The 14,899-nt window shown below is 41.0% G+C and overlaps 1 protein-coding gene across 3 annotated transcripts; it reads right to left on the bottom strand.

Annotated features, from left to right (window-relative positions):
- Positions 1–1,159: 1,159 nt before the first annotated feature.
- On the bottom strand, positions 1,160–13,210 carry pbrm1l (polybromo 1, like). 3 transcript variants are annotated; one of them, XM_053436606.1, is made up of 30 exons: positions 13,078–13,210; positions 12,595–12,761; positions 12,375–12,472; positions 12,071–12,218; positions 11,620–11,769; positions 11,233–11,349; positions 10,942–11,010; positions 10,759–10,857; positions 10,588–10,673; positions 10,375–10,466; positions 10,084–10,300; positions 9,812–9,953; positions 9,569–9,654; positions 9,103–9,382; positions 8,900–9,005; positions 7,686–8,325; positions 7,279–7,502; positions 7,001–7,192; positions 6,660–6,817; positions 6,321–6,563; positions 5,200–5,345; positions 4,947–5,104; positions 4,666–4,849; positions 4,378–4,582; positions 4,051–4,249; positions 3,809–3,964; positions 2,910–3,071; positions 2,455–2,519; positions 2,114–2,327; positions 1,160–1,592 (listed from the first exon to the last, which is right to left on the bottom strand). In XM_053436606.1, the coding sequence occupies exons 2-30, from the start codon at positions 12,733–12,735 to the stop codon at positions 1,429–1,431; spliced, it is 4,941 nt and encodes a 1,646-aa protein (XP_053292581.1). In that variant the 5' UTR covers positions 12,736–12,761; positions 13,078–13,210; the 3' UTR covers positions 1,160–1,428. The 3 variants fall into 3 exon arrangements, with proteins under 3 accessions (XP_053292581.1, XP_053292598.1, XP_053292590.1); XM_053436623.1 differs by having other exon boundaries at positions 3,893–3,964; XM_053436615.1 differs by having other exon boundaries at positions 10,375–10,457.
- Positions 13,211–14,899: the final 1,689 nt, after the last annotated feature.

The following is a 14,899-nucleotide window of genomic DNA, read 5'->3' as shown; positions in this document are numbered from 1 at the left end:
TGGTCTTCACAGGTGACTGACCTAGGCAAGCCTGTAGCCGCCACAGGAGATTATGTGCTTGTGTGTGTGTCTGCGGCGCTTCCTGGTTCTTCCCGGCACTACGCTGCCGGTGCGAGCAGCCAAAGTATCTAACATGGGCGAGGAAAGGAGGCGGAGCGCTTTTCACAGCGCTTCTACCTCCGGTGCGTCCCCGGGGTTAGAGGATGATGGTGTGACGTTAATGTATTGTTTTACATTGCATGTGTCACGTCATGATAAATCAGTCTCCTATGTCGCCTGTACCAGGAGCCGCCCCTGTCACTGGTTATCTTGGCTCGCTGTCTGGCCGGTAACCAGCCGTCCGGACCGCTCCGTGAATAAGGATGTTTCTTTACTTGGAATGCGGCCACTTTATTTCTGGAATATACAGCAGGAGCAACACTCGCATCACCTCTAGGTGCTCCGTCACTTCTCCTTATAAACACACTTTTAGCGTATTTTCCCACAATACCCTGGTGCACTACGTCACACACTACAAACTTTCCTTAAAGGGGCAGGCCATACCTGCAACACAACAGCTCTCGGTCTCATATACAGATGGCAAGAGAAAGCAGAGACGCAGACTCAGCAACTACATCCGAGATCCGATGCACCTTATTATTATCTGAGGGATTTTTACACACTGTCTGATAAACATTCCGACAGTAAAGGCAAGGGGTAGTGATGGATAAGGTTTTCTTTAACAAGTTAAGTCTTTCATTCTCACTTTCCACCTTAAAACTATGAAATGAACTGAAATATGAACTAGTTCAGAATTTAAATGGTGAACTATGAACGTGAACTATTCATGTTTACTTGTATGAACTGAACTTTGAACTAGTTCATGAGAGTAGTGAACTTGCACAACACTGCTCAGCAGTAGAACACAAACAGTCCCATTAAATTGAATCAAGCTGCAGCACATGTCACACAATAATAGACATTTGGTCCATGAATTATTCCTGTGGAAGAATGCCCGATCTCCCAAAATAAGAGAGTAAGTAAGTCAAAAAATCTAAGTTTGATGGATTCTTCACTGACCAATTCCTCATCCTTCCAGGTTTTGTAGAAATCTGTTTAGTTGTTTTTGTATATCTTGCTTACGAACCAACAAATGTATATGACGCAAAAAAACAGCATCCACAGGGTAATCATAATTTTATTTTAGAAGTATCAGTGAGCCAAAAAAACCTGGTTTTACAACACAATTCATCTAAATGGTGTAAAAAAAAAATAATGACACACAAATCACTATCAAGCTCATTATGTTAACTAATAAATATAAAAACTGATCACGATTCACTATAAAATATTGCTTCTGTGTTCTATAATCCTTCCTACACTCTGCTGTAGCTTGAGGATAAGAGCAGTGGGAGAGCTGGTTATAGTGGTTTGAGCGTGTCCTACAGATTACAGGTTGTATGCCTGACAGATGTTCAGAGAGTCTCTCAGCATCAAGTCACGCAGGCGCCACAGAGCATCCGCCATGGTGGTGTGGGCTCCCTTGCTCTTCAACCAGTGAGCTGGCAGCCTGCTCTCCTGCTCTTTGGTCAGGTGAGTATCTCGCCTTTGAGCTGTTGTGGACACAAAGGGTACTGCATTATAATACACAAATAAACAGTAGGTTTCTGCAAAAGTTAAATACTTATTAAGAAAACAAGATGCCAATTAGCAATAGTTGATTTCACTACCTGATTAACATAGTTGTGAAGTTCCATGTAAAAAGTCCAAATGATTTTAAGATCTTCTCCAGAAATTATAAGATTACAGACAGACAGACACATCCATCCCCCATTTACCTTATGTTGGGGATAATATTAAAATACTTTTCTTAATTATACTTATGTATTTACAGACCCATTTCTATCACCCATTGTTCTTCATTTATATTCGAACAATAATCACATTGTATGAATTTAACATTTTTAAAAGAAATGCATTCAAATCCTTATGCAGAAGCATCATCTTTACGTGGAATCTTTATTTATGACGAAAAAACATCAAAATAAAACATACAATCTAATGTGCCCACATGTTTCAAATCAACACCCAGGAGGCAGCGAGTGAAAACCCAAGACCACTTAAGGAACCCCACCTTTCAGTGTTTGGTCCCACTTGCTGACAGTGGCAGACTCTGAGTTCAGGCCCTCGATGTACTTCAGGTAGGCCTCCGAGTGGAGCACCCTCTGGGTCTTTGGTGGTGGAGCCACAAACATGGGGGTGGTGGGCTGCAGGTGTGAGGGCTGGCCTAACTGGCCCTGTCCTGGATATGGAGGAGGAGCGAGTGTTCCTGGGCTGAACATCCCAGGCTAAAATCAAACAATGAAAATATACTTATACGGATGTGGAACAACAAAGTGAAATATGTAGGGAACACATTTTCACCTGAATTCAACAAAAATCTATTTGGTCTATTATTTCAGGATGGGGCCTCACCTGTTGCATAAAGGTTCCTGATCCCGGACTTCCTGCCATGCCATTCATACCAGCTCCCATCATACCTGTTTAATGACAATATTTATTCTCTCTGCATTCAACACCTGAAGAAAATTCGCACTGGTTTCTCTTAAGATCTAAAACAATTATTTGTACAGTACAAATGTTTCTGAATACCGATTGAATGCTAGTTTGAATATCAGTTGTATGTTAGTTGTTTGGTCTCAGTTTTAACATGCATTACATTGTATCTGTGAATGTGTGTATGTATCCTGTATATTATTGTGGTGGGACGTGTGCACTTGGAGAGAGGATGTCGAAGACCAGAGAGCTTTGCCTCTGCTCGCTGGGTGAATTCGGCTGTGCAGCCTCTGCACCAGGTAAACCCCTCCAGCAGGAGAGACACGACTGGATGTGACTGACTGAGCAGGTGTGGCTAGGACAGTGGCCCTTACCCGGATGAGGCATGCCAGGGTACCCAGGCATACCTTGCTGGAGATGGTGAAGAGGCAGGTGGGGCCCCCCTGCAGGGTGAGGTGACATTGTTGCCACACTCAACAAGCCCTCATGGGGGCCCTGCATGGGCATGTAAGGTGGGCCGTAAGCTCCCATCATGCCTTGGGGGAAGAGGGCGGAGGAGAGGACGACAACATATCCATGCATAAGTGACATGCAGCTGACTCTAACATTACATGCACTACTACTGCACACTGTGTTCCCTTTCACACATGCACCTTGAGCCATTCATGCTCACTTATTTTACTTTCTCAAAATGTGTAACTACAACTCTGGGGGGAGCAGAAGCAGCAATATCCCAGCGTAAAACAAAAAAATTAATAAGTACTAATCACTGTAAATGTTATGTTAGGTAAACTGAGAACTTAAGAGTGACCCCAGGTTGTATAGCTTTACTTGAAGCTTCCTGACACTGAAATCTGCAGTATAATTGAATTTGTGCATGATAAAAACCACCGGATTGTACATAGCCAGTGATGTCAGAGGTTCAGTGTGTGAAAGGGGCAAACGAATACAAATGGGTCTGAGAAATGTTAGCGAGTAAAATGAGCATGAAAGTTGAGTTTGTTTGGTTTTCCAAAAAATTCATGGTTAAATAACAATCATGCAGTTAATGTCATGCAGTCTCACATATGAAGCTGGTAAAATAGAACTGTGAAATGTAAAACAATATGAAACAGCAGCAAAAGAAGAAATAATGTTGCTTTGTGAAAGTATTTTTCAGATCAATATTTTTCATCCACTTAAATGGTTTGGGAAATTAGAGGATTAAATAGTCCAGCCTTATTCCTCTGCTGCCTTGTTGCAGAACACTCGTGCTGTCTCTGAGAGGGGTTACCTGACACAGGTGTCATGGTCTGGTTTATCATTCCCATAGTGCTGGGCGAAGGCACCACCCCCATCAGTGCCCCTACTGGGGTACCTGCTCTAGGGGAAGCTTGCTTCTGGGGCGGTCTGTCGCGCTCTTGGTTCTCCACTATTTTCGCCGCACGTTCTGCAAAATAGATAAAAAGATTTGAAGTTTGGATGAATGCTCACCTTAAAAAGGTCTCTCACAAAAACATCAGCTCTTCCTCTCACCTTCATACTCTGCTTTCTTGGTAGTTTCGAGGTTCCTCCACTCGGTGCCCACGAGTCGACTCAGCTCCCCAAAGGAGAAGTCAGGGTGTCGAGCTTTGATGACCGCTCGCATTTCACTGCTGAACAGGATATAGCCACTCATGTTGATCTTTCTCTTGGCCCCTTCCTTTTTGGATAAGCCCTTTACTTTGGGAGTGGACTTCATGAGAAAACAAACAAACATGCAAGTTAAAAAATCTAACTGGTTGTGTGTGTGTGTTTGTGTATTTTTCCACATTAGTAGCAAGGGGTTTAAGCCTTTGGACATTTTTTGAGGTGTCAGGGTACCTGAGAAGGAGTGTATGGCTGTGTCTCCATATCGCTTGCATGTGGCGTTGGTATCTGAGGCATAGAAGGTGTTACTGGAGCCTCCTCATCATCCATATCTTCAATATCATCATCTCCGTCCTCAATGTCGGCCAGTTTGAGCTCAAGCTCTTCTATCTTCTTACTCAAAAAGGGAGATGCTTCCTTCTGAGGCACCATCAGTTTTCTGTGCAAGACAGAAAAGACGTTTAGGCTTTGAGGAGATTTGAAAACATTTAACAAACTAAGCCGTGTGGTTCCCTGACTAACCTGAAATAGTAGATCTCGTCCTCCACCACCTTGGCAGAATATGAGAAGCGTTTGAGACCCTTGAACTTTTTCATCTGCTTCTCAGTCTCAATGTAGCGGCTTTCGCACAGCAGGACGTCGTCCTCTGAAACCTCGGTGGATCTGCATGACAGGAAGTCCTTGAAGGGGGAAACCATACATTTGCCTGGAGAGCAGAGAGGAAGGACAGAACAGGTTTGTTAATGAAACTGAGGAGGAACATCTACATTCTAATCTGTTTTAGGAAGTTTTCAAGGCAGTACCTATGACACAGGTCATGGGCAAAGTCTCCTCCAGTTGGCTCAGAAAAACTTCTCTCTTGTAGAACATCTTTGTGGGCTCGTGCTCGGTTTCCTCTGGATGAATGAAGATCGGTCCAAAGAAGTAAGTAGTTCCATTCTGCACCCACAGCTTCTCTATCCTGCAGTCAAGGGGATCATATTTCCATTAATTGATATCTACTTAATAATTATATAGCACCAATGACTTATTAGTATATCAATATTTTTGACTCACCTGGCAACCCGTGGGTTTGACAGACCGTGAGACTTGATGTAAACACAGTCTCCCACTTTAAACCACATTTTGTTGTAGCGCAGCTGTTCATAGTGCTGACCAGCGGGCTCAGCTGGATTCATCTCCGCAGGGACATCCTCTCTCTCCTTTTTGATAAACACACAGAGGACCCAGGTGGGTGTTTATATTGTGACAAATAAACTTAAATACTAGGTTAGAGTTGGGTGGATTTTCAGTTTTGCCTGCCTGGTCTATGTAGGAGCTTTAACCAGTTAATTCCATGCAAATCGGCTTAACTGAGATTTGTCACGATGAACTTCATGAGCAACCTAAATCCAAAATGTATCTTGTATTACATTAGCAGTAAGCAATATGACAACATGGTATAAAATATTATATTTGTTGGAAAACATATTAACTAACTGGTGACCAGCCACATAAAACAGATCATAGATCATTACCGCCACCAAGTGGACTGGAGTCACTAGACTCTCCTACTTTGTCTAAATATGTGAACTTTCGTACCTAGTTTTTGCCTTTTTGTATGTTTAAGTGCAGTTGCACTGACAAGTATGGCCACATGAAGTGCAGTAGGGTTAGGGTGGTGCACGCAACAGTGTGCCACTTAGGGGTACAACCTGGTTTACCAGTGTGGTTCAGTGTTTATTTTTATAAAACAGACTTTGAAAAGGGGTTTGAAAATATTTGAGCCTGTTCTACACTTCCTGCGAGACATTACTCCACTGTTACACAAAGATCTAGAAACTAATCTACAATTAACTTATCCAACTGACGCTGTGCAGCTACGACACAATACGCTCAGGATTGTTTTATACCTCAACTGCAGCCTCATCCTTTACACTAGTAGTACAGTCTTTCCCATTAGTAGCACCTCCATATTGTGCACCTAAAATGTGCATTTGTTGTCTCCATCTATTTGCAAACAAATTGTTATTTAATTATTATTAATTTGACAGCTCTTAAATATTTAACATTTTATTATGAGCAGCCCAGTGAGACTCCCAAAAAATTTGAAATTTCTCATCAAAGAAATTAAGTAATCCATAGTAACTTGGGCAACATAGTATAAATTGGCCATGTTCAATATAGCATCTCCTTACCTTCTCCACAAATCCGTCCCTCCCTGCATATGAGGCTGTTAGCTTGTCCTGCTTAGGCTTTGCGAACATGGAGGCTACACGGACCACGGGCATAGGCACCTCTCGTGAGACCAACTTCACAGAGCTCGTAGGCATGGCCCATATCTTGATCTTCTTGAAGGACTTGTTTCTGGCAGAATAGCGGGATTCACAGACATACACATCCTCAGGCCTGTAGCCCTCAGGCTGCATTTTGAAATAATCCTACAGGCAACAGAAAAGGTAATGAAGAGGTTAGGTCTATTCTATAAAGTAAAAACACTTTTCTTTATGCAGTTCAGATTTAGTAGAGGGTCTTACCTTCACACACAGGACCAAACAAATGCCAGAGACTTTGCTGAATGACACTTTGTTGTAGTAGTCGCTCTTGAAGGTCTCCTTTTCCAGAAACTTGCGTGTGGCCAGGTGGAAGGTTTCACTGGGCCTGTAGAACCAGCAACCATACAGCCACTTCTCACCTTCAAACACAAATACATGCAAATATTCAGTACAGGAAAAATTTTAATTTACCATTTTAATGGATAGATGGCAATCATCAATAATCATTATTTAGAATACACAACAAACCTCTACCTAAAAGCTGTTTAAAACCATTTATTTTAATAATTTAACAAAAAAACAAAAACAGTAGAGTACGGTACCTGCTTCATTCTCCCACAGACGTTCAATACAGACGATGTGTGGCTTCAGGTTTGGTTTCGACTGCTCCACATACACAAAGTCCCCCACGTGGTAGGTGTGGTTTTCAAAGGTGCATTCCTTAGTGTACACACGCTCTGTCTCTGACTCCGACTGCCATGCTTCTCCTTGCAGTGCTCCAGCTTTCTTACCATCTTTTGAGGTAGAAATGTATAATCATTTGAAATGAATAAAACATCAACATTTTTAAACCTGTCCATTATAAAAACAGTTGACACACCTTTATTATCCTCCTCGTCCTCTTCTTCTTTCTTCTTCTTGTCTTCCTCAAACTCTTTTGGAATTTTGTCCCTCTTTTCCTGCTCCACGTCACTGTGCAGGTGTTTTGACGTGTAGTTGAGTGCAGTGGACAGGAGAATCTCTCCATTCTTGCATAGCTCATCGCGGATTTTAATGAAAAACTGTTGCAGCTCCACTGAATCTTCAAATATCTCAGAGTCAGTCCTGCAAAAGTGAAAAGGTGTAACTTTTTTCTATTTTGATGTGAACAAAATATTGTTGTAACCTTAAAAAAAGCACAATGTGCTTACAGAGAACCAGAAAACAAAGCAGAGTCAATATTGTTACTGAGACCGCCTCAGACTACTTAACATAGAAATCATGTCTGTTTTAATTAAATGTGTATACCTGTGAAGTCTGCGTGCCTTCTCCAGCACCTCAAACATGTGTTCCTGGAAAACATCCAGTCTCCTGTAGCGGCCTCGGTCCACGTTCATCCTTATGACATCAAAGTTAAGTGGTGGCTTCTCAGGAGAGGCTGGATCAACAGCAGGAATCTCAGCCAGCGAGTCGCTGTAGCATCTGCTCTCTTCATCCTGGTGGCCCAGCACTGACACAAACAGGTTCCTGATCAGCTCTCTCACCAGAAGTGCCACAGCCGGAGGCCCAGAGTCCTCGCCTCCCTCCTGGTGCTTGCGTGTCTCCAGCAGCACCCGGTGCAACAACAGAGCGTCCCGGTAGATCAGAGACTCCGGCTCATTGTATATGCAGGCGTTGTTGAACATGAGAACAAAGTCCTCAACCAGGGCATCAACATCCTGGAAACGGCCAGCCGCCATATGACTTCGCAGGCGCTCCATGTCGATGGGCCTCTTGATGGTTGCATAGTAGTCGGGCAACTCGGCACGAGATGGCAGACGGAGGAAGATCGTGCTCAGACGCCGACCTCTGCGGTCAGTGAAGTTCCGCACAGCATCATAGAGCTCATTCAACCTCTGTTGGAGGGGCGTGAGGTATTTGGACTTCTTTGGAGAAACACCAATCTTTCCTAAAAAAATACAGCCAGGTTATGTATTGTCAGAAATAGTGTTACTAACAATACAAGAAAGAACAGAGCTCAGACCCCAGCAAGGACTAATAATCTCTCAGCTAGACTTTTGACAGTTGCCATTGTACATGCTGAATGGGAAAACATGTGTGTGTGAGGGGGGAACAAATCACCACATCACCAAACAAAGGATTTCTCTGCTGCTGTGATCCTGAATGTGATCCGGCAAATGTTTTGTGTTTAACAGGTAAAGATACTGAAGATTCTGTGTTGGCAGATCTTTTATGTTACTATGAGAAGTGCAAAAAATGTGGTTCATTATGAAACTGTGAGAGGACAAATTGGGAATCTAACAGGCCAACATCTGTCTCTGTAATTAATGAGAAACCAGATAGAAAGCGAAATCCATGGCAAAAAAGATAAAACGTCTTCTTCCACATGGAGAATTTAATAGTTTTAAATCTCTTGTAGTAAATTGTATATCATAATGAAAATTTGGCAAATTTTGGAAGGTTATCAGCAACAATGTAAAGTTAAAACAAGTGGCAATTTCACTTGATATCATCAAACTTACTTAGTTTCAGTTTTGGAGAACCCATCTCCTCTTCTTCAGCGGAAGGTCCTAACTCCTTGCGCTTGTCTTTCAGGACCTTCTCCAGAACATCAGCATCATTATACACCTATGAAATCAAAACACTGGGTGTTAAAAGAATTTATTATGGTAAAATTGTGCATACAATATTTCAGAACTCAATAAAACTGATTCAAACCGTCTACCTGAGATCCCTCTTCATTGTAATGCCTGGCGTTACGGAACATCAACCTCATGTCATCCATCAGAGCTTCCTCTGTGGTGTAGCGCTCAATGCGGACGTTGTGTTCGATGGTTTTCATGTCCATGGGTTCGAGGATGACGTTATAATAGTCAGGGTAGTCCTTCTTGGAGGGTTTAACCATAAAAAGGTCACTCAGACGCCGACCGGTGCCTGACTCCTTGGCATCGAAAACTGCAGCGTAAAGGGCTTTCATTCGGTTCTTTTTGACATTTTTCTTGTGGCTTGAAAAAAAAAAAAATCAAAAGTAGTATACAGATAAGCATGAATGAAAATACAGGGGAACAGAATACAAGAATGAAACATTAAGGGAGATGTATTGTATTATTTTTTTAAGACACAGACTAGAGAAACTTCTATGGTTTGAGAGAGAGCAGTAGATCATTGTAGAAAATTAAAAACTGCTATACCTTTTCCTCTTGACACTCCCAGCATCAGATGACAAAATGCTGTCTCCATCTTCATCATCTCTCCTTAGAAGCTCCCTCCTCTTGGCCTGTCCAGACAGCAAGAGACAGATGCATATAGTATCACAACAGACACTCATCTTTGTACACAACATATGGGAAGATCTTTACTGGTCTGTTTCAAATTATGTTGATTGAAAATATCTTCCAGCACAACCTGACAGAGAATAACTGAGAAATCATTACCTGCATGATCTGCTGAAGCCTGAAGGCCCGTTTGTAAATGCTCGAGTTAGGCATGTTGTAGCGCTTTGCATTCTCAAACATTAGATTGAGGTCAGTGTCCATCTGCTCCACAGTTTCATACTCCCCATTCTTCATCTTTGCCCTTAAAAACAAAAAGAAGATCACCTCAATTAAGATGAAAATGTACCAATTTCAGAACTTTTAAGCAACGATTTTAAACCAAAAATGTTTCAACACTGCTGACTTGTGTATATTGAATGAGAGCTCCTTACCTGATCTGCTGCAGAGCGATGGGCTGTTTGATCTGCTGATAATAATCGGGATATTCCCTGCGAGATGGCAAGTGCTGGAAGGGTTCAGAGAAGACCTGGCCCTGGTTGTTCCTGGCGCCCCGCACAGCTTCATACAGCTGGAAAATCGGGTTACTCATCTCCATACTAGAACTCTGACTCTCAGCCTCCGACTCTCCCTCATCGTAACACACAGAGCCTGCGAACATTCATATAGTAAGCTGTTACACAAACACAAGTTCAACATATTCATCTTAAAGCAACACTACTTACCGGAGAGAACAGGGTCGTCCTCACTCTCTGAACCGTAGTGAAGAGCGACGCTGACACCAGACAGTCGATCTCCCTGGCCAGACCTGCGATTTCTGAATATAACGTTTATGACACAAGGATAACATCATGTAGATCTTGAAAGAATCCATTTTGTATCAGGGAGTGATTTGAGAGAATAAATGTTGTGCACTAAATACTATTATTGTTAAATACCTGATGCGAAGACTCGTTTTAGTGGGCTCAGCATGTTCAAGTTCGGTCTTCCGCTGGATGAACACTTTCTTTATGGTGTTCGCATCCTGTACAGTAAGAGAACAATTGTTATATTTTTGGGCATGTTAAATCTTAACAAAAAGTGAAAAATAATCAAAAAGACGCGTTTACCTTAAAAACCTGAGATCCTGGTTCATTGTACGTTTTGGCATTTTTGGCCATCAGGTCAATGTCCTTGGCCATCGCATTGACACCTTTATAGTATCCAATCTAGGCGAACGAAATAGAGTTAGTTAGAATAAAATATGTTGTGCTGACCATAGTTAATTTTCATTTTGTGAGTCAGAGGACTACCTGTATTCTTTGAGCGATTGCTCTCAAATCTATCGGCTCCTTGACCACAGCATAGTAGTCTGGGTAATGCTAGAAAAGACAGAAGAATACAAACTGATGAGAAAAAGATGACTGGGGGAAAAAAAATTTTTACTTTTAAATTGTCGTAGATAAGAATAAAACTCATGAATTAGGCTTTATTAATCGATCATAAATTTGCATGCATTGTTGTTAGAGATGCAAAATAAATGTTAAAAACATACAACAGTTTCTGGAGCATCATCTTAACGCATAGACTCTTCAAGGACTTACCACTTTGGAAGGCAGTTTCTGGAACAGTTCACTGACCAGACGCCCTGAGGGATCAGCGTGTGACACTATAGCCTCCAGGAGTTGCTCCAACACCTCCTTCAAACTACCAGTTGAGGTCTGAAAGGTGATAATTATGCATGAATTAGGTTTCATGTAGCACAGCAGCCCTTGTTTTTCTATACAATAAACTCAAGTCACCACAAAATGCAGATTAAAAGCATTTTCATCTACAAATATATGGGTAGTACACATGTCACTCATTGAAAAGAGACTGACATTTTTGATTGATTTATAAGCTACACAGTTAAGTTCTAGCAACCACAGTTAGTGACGGTCTTATAGACAGACAGTTACTTAACACTTCATTCAAATGGTCATATCACTTGCCTCATCCTCTGTTGACATTCCTGGATTATCCATCATGTCGTCACCATCTTCATCATCCTCCTCTCCATCTCCAGGCTGCACAAACTCACTCCTTGTTTGGAGATAAACCTGCCACAGCTTACAGGCAGCTTGATACTCCTCAGTGTCCCTCTGAGGTGTTGAACATGGGGAAAAGAATCATGAATACATCAAGACTGTCAATTGTGGGGCATTACACAAATTAGAAAAAATGCTCTAATTCCCTTTTAGACGATTTTGATTAATTCATTAATTAACGGAAATAATGTATTTATTACAGGACTAGTTATACTTTAATATAGTAATATACAGGGATTATAAACATTGAAAACAAGATTTATAGCAGGAAATTGATATTTTCAAATAGGGTACTTTGGGTAAAATACATCACTAAATGATACATGATCAAAGTACTCTCTTCGCTATACCATACCTTGTAGAATAATTTGGCATTGTTGAACATGAGCTGGAAATCTGCAGTCAGCTGCTCCACATCGTTATAATCTTCTGACTTGAGTTTATACTGAATTTTTGTCATATCAATTGGCTGAGACACAACCTCATAATAATCAGGCAGATTCCTGAAAAGGTACAAGAGAGGGTAAGCATCACCACAGGTTGCATTTCATGACAACACACAGTCAGATCTCCGTTTGAAACACAGTACTACGTGTGCAATAGTGTGTTTTCATGAGTGCAGGATTTATCTTGGCCAGTTTTTAATGCTTTAATAATACCTTCTCTTTGGAACCCTCAGAAAGACGTCACAAAGTTGCCTTCCGTGATCATCCTTGTGGTCCCTGACAGCATTGAACAACTCGTGGCAAACAGCGATCTGAGGGGGCAGAGGATGCACGGGAAGAGATAAGACTCCACAATGTTATCGCTTAACGGTCGATAACGCAATCAAACACCGACTGCAAATAAAACCAATACAATACATATTAGTCTACTCACCATATCTACAGGAGGGACATTGGAGATCCTTCTTCGCTTCCTGCCACTTCCAGGAGTAGAGGAGGTGTCGTCGAGGTCTCCCCCTCCGCTGACACTGCTGGAGGGTGAAGTGGCCCGTCTCCTCTTCGAGCTCGCCGACATTGCTAACCAACAAGCTAGCCCGCTAGCTACAAAAATACAACAGAACGGGGTTTATCTCGGTGTGGATTCTGACCCGGGTTAGACCTGACTGATTTAAAAGGTTAAAAAGGAGCAACGGCCGCTCATCTGTTCATCATCAACTGGAGTAGTAGTGTGAAGTGAAGCGTTAGCATTAGCATGAATGTATGAAACAAAGCAGAGAGCCGAGCAGAAGTTAGCATGTTATCGTAGCTGCTGTCGCTTTCCTACAAACACAGCGAAGGGAAATATTAGAAAGTTACATAATAAAACACATAAGCTCTGGGGTGAATGGATAATTTATGCGAGTATGACAAATCTTACCCAAAACGCAGCAAAGTTTGTCTTAGATCCCTGAGCTCAAATGTGTGGCGGCTAGCTGGCTAGCCACTGTTGTTTGAAAACTCCTGCCCGGAAGAGAAGCGCAAGCGCCACAAGGAACAGCGCTGCCCTCTAGAGCTCAGGAGAAGGACTGCACCAGAGAGAATACGCTTCCTTTGAAAACGTCTGCTACAAATAGACAATTATTTATATTTAACATAATGAAAATGTATATTCGAGAGAAGAAGTTCCTAGTTTGCCATTCAATGTAAGCCTGTAACCGAGGCATAATTCTGGCCTATTAAACCATGAGACATTGTACGGAAGGTAGTTTATTAGATAACACTTTAAAAACATGGTAATTTAAAGTGATTTGCTTTAAAAAGGCCTTATTATTATTGTGATTATGATTATACTTATTAAAATAGCCATAATTATATATCGTGGTGTTATTATTTATCATTGTTAATGTTTTATTGAATGTTTCTGAGTCATGATGAGCTTAGAAAGAACAAACTTGTTAGTCATGATTAAAATGATTGATGATTATTTATCAAAAACATAACCAAAGGGTTCACTGCCTTTGCTTCTCTACTGGACACTTTCTACAGTTTTTCAAAACAAAGACCACAGCTGTGAACTTTATTTGCTTTATACAGAAGTCAAGGAGTGGCATTTTTTCTATATGATCACAACTTGGTATTCATCTTTTACCAGAGCTACCATCACATAAAGGATGGACACAATATCAGAAATGACGGCATTGCGAAAAGCCCAGTTTTAAAATGTATAATTAGGCCCCGAGCACTGGGCACTGACAGACAGTGTACTGACATTTTAAGGATTATTATTGTTTTTTTTCCAGGCAAATGAATTGGCTTTTTGAGGGCTTTAACATGCTCACATTTTTTTATTTGAATTTAATTTCATTTAATTTATGATATTTAATTTTTTTCCTTTTCTCAACTTTATGAATTTTTTTAAATTATAATTTAATTTGAAAAATATATATTTACATCCTGCGCAGAAGGGGACTGCACATCTCCTGTGCAGAAGAGGACTGTGCAGGATTTTTTTTAATTTTATTTAATTTTATTTAATTTTATTTAATTGTATTTAATTGTATTATATTTTTATTGTTTAGGGCTCGAGCACTGTGAGGCCCTATTGAAATTGTAAGGATTATAATTGTTATTATATATTATAAATTATTCTTACCAAAATTGAGAGATCTTCACAAAAGTGTATACACATGTGTATCATGACCAGGCAAACCAAAAGTCTATGGGTACAATTTGAAAAACGCCACAGGAAGCCTGCTATTTTGCATTTAGTGGCCATTTTGGCCGTATTCCACATTTTTACTTTGAGGAACTACATCAGATCAACTCCAAATGAGATGAGTGTCATCACAAGATACAAACAAATACAAATTTTTCGTCACACGGTGTGACCATGGCGTGGCGTCATACATGACATACATGGACCATTTGATAGAGAGGCAGTGCTGTGGTAACAACTTGCTCGTAGCCAAATGATTCTGCTCACATTTATTCATTTTTTTATTTGTGATTATTATTTAACAAGGTAAAGGTATCAGAGAGATATTGAATCCAGCTTGTTGTTCATATTTAGGTCAATTGTTGGTGTAATGTGAATGAATTTATATTATTAGCTGTTCAAAGTATTCTTCCATCCTCAGTAGCAGGTTATCCTATTGTCATATATGAGGGTGGACATGTGGGAGTGTGGGGCACAGATGTAACACCCTGAAAGTGTATTTATTAAAGCCTACTGATTTAAAAGGTTGACTACTTACACTATC

Source organism: Pleuronectes platessa, chromosome 2, assembly GCF_947347685.1.
Source record: "Pleuronectes platessa chromosome 2, fPlePla1.1, whole genome shotgun sequence".
Classification (NCBI taxonomy): Eukaryota; Metazoa; Chordata; class Actinopteri; order Pleuronectiformes; family Pleuronectidae; genus Pleuronectes; species Pleuronectes platessa.
Note: the sequence above shows the minus strand (reverse complement) of the source record. Positions and strands in the feature narration are given on the sequence as shown.

Excerpts from the sequence above, each read along its gene's own strand:
- pbrm1l (XM_053436606.1), bottom strand. The coding sequence starts at position 12,735 with ATGTCGGCGAGCTCGAAGAGGAGACGGGCCACTTCACCCTCCAGCAGT. Across the intron at positions 12,219-12,374 it reads CTGAGGGTTCCAAAGAGAAG|GAATCTGCCTGATTATTATG; the intron begins GTATTATTAAAG and ends GTACCTTTTCAG. Across the intron at positions 10,858-10,941 it reads CAATCGCTCAAAGAATACAG|ATTGGATACTATAAAGGTGT; the intron begins GTAGTCCTCTGA and ends TCGTTCGCCTAG.